The sequence below is a fragment of the Excalfactoria chinensis genome, chromosome 3, assembly GCF_039878825.1.
Source record: "Excalfactoria chinensis isolate bCotChi1 chromosome 3, bCotChi1.hap2, whole genome shotgun sequence".
NCBI lineage: Eukaryota > Metazoa > Chordata > Aves > Galliformes > Phasianidae > Excalfactoria > Excalfactoria chinensis.
The window spans coordinates 58,329,158-58,335,290 of record NC_092827.1 but is presented as its reverse complement, the minus strand read 5'-3'; the positions used below and the strand labels follow the sequence as shown (position 1 = coordinate 58,335,290).

General features: G+C 36.0%; 1 protein-coding gene across 6 annotated transcripts in view; it reads right to left on the bottom strand.

Annotated features, from left to right (window-relative positions):
- Positions 1-1,527: 1,527 nt before the first annotated feature.
- The window catches only part of RGS17 (regulator of G protein signaling 17), a 70,356-nt gene continuing 65,750 nt past the window's right edge, over positions 1,528-6,133 (bottom strand). For all 6 annotated transcript variants that reach the window (XM_072333478.1, XM_072333477.1, XM_072333482.1 and 3 more), the window contains one exon: positions 1,528-5,052. In XM_072333478.1, the coding sequence (XP_072189579.1) occupies positions 4,864-5,052 (189 nt within the window). In that variant the 3' untranslated portion in view covers positions 1,528-4,863. The remainder of the gene's footprint in view (positions 5,053-6,133) is intronic.

Genomic DNA, 6,133 nt, shown 5'->3' with positions numbered 1-6,133 from the left:
TGTACAGAAGAATGTAGGTTACTGTAAAAATATGCGACTGGCCATAAAGCTTTATTAGGCGGTAGCTTATGTCACGGCCGTTAAAGTCAGATCTTTGCCATTTTACCATTCTTTTTTGTGTCTTAACAGAAGGAGGTAACCATACTTCACAAGTGAACTACTCTGGCTGGATAGCAATAATTGCATCGTTGTAGTTCAATAAATGTCATGAGTATCAATGCACCACTTTGAATAAAGCGCTATGACAAAATATCCTACATCAGTAGTGTAGAATTAACTACTGGAAGTAAATGTAGAAGTAAGCTGGGCAGTAGTGCACAGTGCAGACCAGTTATTGGTTTCAGTGACCTCAAACCACTGCCACTCACCCATGTTGCTCCCCAAGGTGTGACAGGTGGATTGTATCCCCATTTGAAGCGGGAAAGACATAATTCCACTGAGTGACAGGTTGTGGATAAAGGAAGGGGCAAAATCTGGCTTTTGGCATAACATGGAAGTAGTTGTTTCCCAAAAGTACAATTAATGTAATCCTTTTACTAGCTCATGTTGGTGCCACTGCTGCGTTGTGCTTCTGTCTTGCAAAAGAAACACCTGCTGCCAAAGCCCTGAGGACTGAGATGAGCAAGCAGTTTTCTCTCTGTAGTGTGTGCTCAGGACAGAGGTGAACAGGACTGGACAGCTGCAGCTGTGTCCCAAGCTGTTCCAAAGGGGTGCTTCCAGGCATCTACAAAGAAAGCAGTGTTTTGGATTGGGTAGTTAGAAATGGTTCAAAGCAATCTGGGGAAGACACATAAAGGGCTTTTGCAGCTATGGTTTGAGTATGGAAACTTCTTCCTTAATGCTGTAAGACTAGCCAGCTACTCTTACAAAGACCTTCTTACCTCTTTTATATGCTATTCGTGGTCAAATGGTTGTCGTGTTCACTGTTGATGCAAGTCTGGCAGCAAATGACAGTTCAAATCCCATTTATTTAAGTTATGATGAAGGTCTATCTGTATTTTGTTGATTTAGGTCACAGCCTAGCAGACACTTTTGCATACTTTTAATTTATAAGAGGATATAATTAATGTGCTGTGAAGGGGTGATGTGGATTCCATGGATGCTTGGATGAGTCTGAGACAGTGTGGATGCATTTCCAGGGCATTCTGCCCTGCCTGTGCTGGCCAGCAGACACTCTGGTCTCCTCCATATGTATGTGTCTTCAAGCTAATTTAAATATTTTTGGTGTTATCTGTGGTTTTGTTTTATCTTGGGTATCTCAAACCACTTTCAGCTCAGATGCACATCACTAAGTTGAATGTGTGCAAAATACAACATATACTCAAGTATCTTCAAAACCTAGGGGTCTTAGGAGTGTACCCACACGCTCTGCTTATTTATGTCTATTTGGCATTGTGCTCTATTTAACAGGAAAGCTAGAACACCAGACAAAAATGACAAAAAACATAACTCACATTCCATAGTGCTATATACATTCTCATGAAAAACTGAAATACAAGTTAAATACATACTTATTTTATTCCAGGCTATAGAATAAGTGTATTTAGGCAGTTTTTCAAGGTGTATTGTACACTGCATGCACAATAAATCAGTTTAATAGCTTAACTGTTTTACATTTTGTGTTCAAAAGAACTGTATGACAGGCAATGAGATCATGTTATGGCACAAGTTGTCCATTTGGACTATATCCATTTTTTCATAAAATTTTGGGAAACCCAAACTGATAGATGAAATGTCTATTAATCATTTTAATATGAGCATTTGCCCCAAGAAATAAACTTCATACAAGTTATGTTCAATTTATAAACCCCTCCAAATAGAGGATTTAAGACAAGAAATTTTGAACGTGATTTCATTGCAGTATTACACTGAAGACTGGTGTAATATTTGTCAAAATGATGTAACAGTTTCCAAATACAGGTTTTGGAATTTTTTGCTAGAAATCCAGGTAATGTTTTAGGGCCCACACAGTTAGCTTTAAAAATGTCCTTGATAGGATGACTTGTCCGTTTTGACAAGAATTTCTACCTATGTGAAATATCTTATAAAGATAGCTTATGACTAGCAGGTCACCATCAAATAGTAACATTAAGAATATGTAAGTCTACATTTGTAAAGGCTTTTGCATGCAGTTTTGTCTCTTACACATTGTTTAGATGTGTGAACCAAATGTTTGTGCCTCACACCAACAAACTTGAAATTACACTATGTAAGTATATACATATATGATGCTGTGTATGTTTAGCATCACAGTAAATATAATTGGTATTAAATGATACTAAACATATGTAGGACCGTAGTTAAATTCCTGTTAAGAAAAGAAGCCAGAAAAATTCATTCTTCTAACAGTATTTCACAGTAGAAGGAGGAAGTCCTTTCTCACTGACTTCCCCCCCTCTCAGGATCTGTAAACATCGTAGCTATTACTCTATCAGTATAATAATTGAATATTTTCTTCATAATGGTAAGTAGCTAACCAACATGAATAAAGTTGTCATAACACAATAACACTTTCAGACAAAACAGTTATTTATTAAAAGAAACATTTATAAATACTTTGTCTTGCATTTTAAACTACATTTTCATAAATAACAATATTTAAAAGTGCTGAATATGGTAGGATAGTCAGCAACGCCACTGTAAACAGATTTGTTTTCCACTTTGCAGATATTTTTTTTTTTTAGATCCCATTCTGTCAAACACTACAACAGTTAAAATAGTTGCATAGGGAATAGATAATAGCCCTTTTAATCATCTCCTGAATTCTATATAAATTACAAAACCAAATGAGTTTAAGAAACAGTTTGTTAAATTGTTCTTATATATCCAAAAAAAGCACACAGGTTTCAAGTAAAAAGAATGATTAAAAAATTCCCCAGACTTGCTATTTGAAGCATGTTCAATAAATTAAGAGGAAAGAGGGAAAAAAAAAAAAATAGAGAGAGAGAGGTAGTAAAATAAAGGAAAAAATAAGCCCCAGGAAATAAACTAATACCTGTTTCCTACCAGCTACTGTGTAGAGCCAGAGCAGCCTTGGCAGCAGCGATTTCGGCAAGAGCTGGCACCAAGAAGTAGCTTGCTGGTTGGAGCCAAGTTTGCTGGGGCCAGATTCCATCTAGTTACACAACTGTAAAATCTTTTGGACCCATCAAAAGCAATGGGAGTATGCTGTATTTAGTCCTAGGAAAGTGAGAAGAACCTCTAAAGTCTTAGTACAAGACCAGAGCTGACAGTGCTAAATATATATATATATACAAACATACATACATATATATATTTAACTAGCATTCAAAACAATCTCATGGTTTACCTTTAGCAGTTTGTGAGGGATGGGAACACTTATTTGTCTCATATATGGTAGGTATGAAGATGTTGGTTGTTTTAAGTTCCAAGTCACTCTCTCTTTAAACATCAAAATGCATCCTTAAATTGGATATTTTTGGATAAAAAGGCCAAGCAAACACCTACTAAAACCACCGTGGCAGAAAAGTGGTTGGAGTACTGTGCTGCATTAGCTCTCATTTAGGGCTCAATACAGGACTCTCTACCCAGGAAAGACACCCATTGAGTTTCAGTAGGCATTTTGCTTGGGTAAGAACTGCAGATTTAGGAGCCCTTGAAATTTGGTTTAATATTACACTCCAAACTCCTTTTTTTTCAAGGAGTTACTCAAAATCAATGAAGCCAGAAGCTAAGTCTTCTTTAACCCACCATCTTGTAAAACACTTGCTTAAAAACATTTTTTGACTGGATTTAGCCTTCAAAAAACAAAAACAAAATCTTACAGGACAGATGCAATTCATCAAAGTGTTCTAAAATACTCTAAAATGCTACATGTAGGCAATCTTTTATTAAATTTCTTTATTAAAAAAAACTAAATTATCAAGCTTTCTGTGTTTGTTCCTGTTTTTTTTTTTTGTTTTTTGTTTTTTTTGTTGTTTTTTTTGCTGAAGTACATAACATTATACAACAGTGTTAGAACTGGGTAGCCAGTCTTTAATAAATCAGTTACAGTATCTGACATCTGAAATGTACATTGAAAATCTTTGTTCTTTTAACAATTAAACAATATCAGCGCATAGATTGTGTCACTCAGATATGGATCCCTTTAAGTGGTTTGTGCTTTTTTTTTTTTTCCTTCTTTTTTATTTATTTTTTCTTTTTTTGACATTGCAAACTCTGTAATGAAAATGCCACAGTTTTGGCAGTGAACAACCAGAGGAATCCTCCACTTGATTTATTTTAAATAAACAGTGATAAATAGCTCTTTCTATACAGAAATATTGGCTTCAAAAAGTCAGTGTATTGTACTCAGTAGAGCATGTTGAGTAATGCTACACCTTAAAAATTGGCTTTTTTCAGTTAGTGATGTTAAAAAAATGCAAGCCTCTTTCTGGTTTGCTGCAGTTGTTTCTATGTACCATTGTACCATTAGACTGTATTGCACAAAAAAAGTTCTTAAATACAGATATAATTTATGTTATTGGATTAAATATTGCAACAACTAAGTGGTAAGTGAAGCAGTTTTACCTTGCACATGCAATGTGAGGATACACAAGGAGACTGTTCATAAAACTACAAATACATCATTGCAATCTTGACTGCAGTTGGGTGAAAGGAGTGCGAAACAAATGTATTTTGGCAAATCCATTGTTTCTCTCCCATGCTATTTCAAGCACGGAGGACCTTGGTAAAAATGTAGACAGAGACCATAGTATGTATTTGTTTTCTTCACAGTAGCCTGAGTAGAGCTAAACTGTAGTTCTCCAGGAACCCAGCTCCAGATGTTATTAAACTACTTTTCTTCTGTCCCGCCCACCCCCGAAAAAATCAAGTTATTTTATTTGAAAATTGAAATTAAAACTAAGTTTCAGAAGTAGAGCCTGTAATACTTTCAACAAGAGACTTATAAATTTGAGAGTTCAAGAACCTTGGGAAAGAGTCTCTGTGCATTAAGGTGTATATCTGGAGTTGGGCATCTTCATACATATGAGGACTGGGATCCAGCAAGTTTCTGTTGATCACTTCTCTCACCCGGGAGTCAAGACTAACCTGAAGAAGATGAGAACAGATGGATATTATACAGTAATGTTGGAAAGGTTGTATACACCTCTTTCTTTCATATGGCTCCATGGAACATGCTAAGTTCATCACTATATTCAAGGTACGCTCTGACTTTCAGAGTCAATGCTCTAAAATGCATGCATGATTTCAGACTCAGATGATAGACTTTATTTCAGTTTTCACTTGGTCTTTGCATCCATCCTAATAGCTGTAAGATGAAACACCTCTATTTTACAATACTAGTGCTAATAAGTAAAGCTCTGCAGTAACTTGGATTTCCCAAAATAAGTTCTTACACATTGAAATGTTTTACTTTTTACATATTTTGAAACATTTCTCACAAAGGAATGTTGAATGACCCTCATGAAGTTTCCTATTCAGCATTCTCCTCTGAATGTGTCACAGATCTTAACAAGACCAGTTCATGAGGCTAGCCAATCGATTCTTCATTACCAAGCAAAATGGCTTGGACAAGAAAGCTCACATTTGGCAGGATAGTGGTGTTCCTTTGCCACTGAATACTGTAAAAATTAATTGCCATTATAGAATGAAACAAATTAATTATGGATCTCTTAATTCACATTGTAGTTTTTCAGTGACTCACTAAAGCCATATGGCAAGATTAATTGCAATTATTCAAGTTCTCTCTTTGGTAAATAGATGTGTGCAAGGTATTTGTTTAGCACACTGGGACATTCTGCCTCAGTGACTTCATCGCTGAACAAGGCTGAATATTTCAGCTACTATGCCAAAGTTTCATCTGGAATAGGATGCTGGGATGAGCAGGAACTTTAAAGCTCCCATTCTGATCTAAAGCACTGCAAACTGTTCTTATTTGCCTCATATGGTTTCCAGTGGGGGCAGGAGCAGTTGGGTTGATGACACCCTTGCATGCCAAGGGAATGAATTCTGTGAGCAGTTCTGTTAAATCCTAAGTCCCAAAAGACTTCTGTAGTCTTAGCTGCTGGTTCTTATTGGCTTTGGAAGAAAACAGGACATACAGTAAATATGTGTATACTAGAGATAAATATATACTGTCAGAAAAACAGTAGCTTGCTGTACTGGCAGT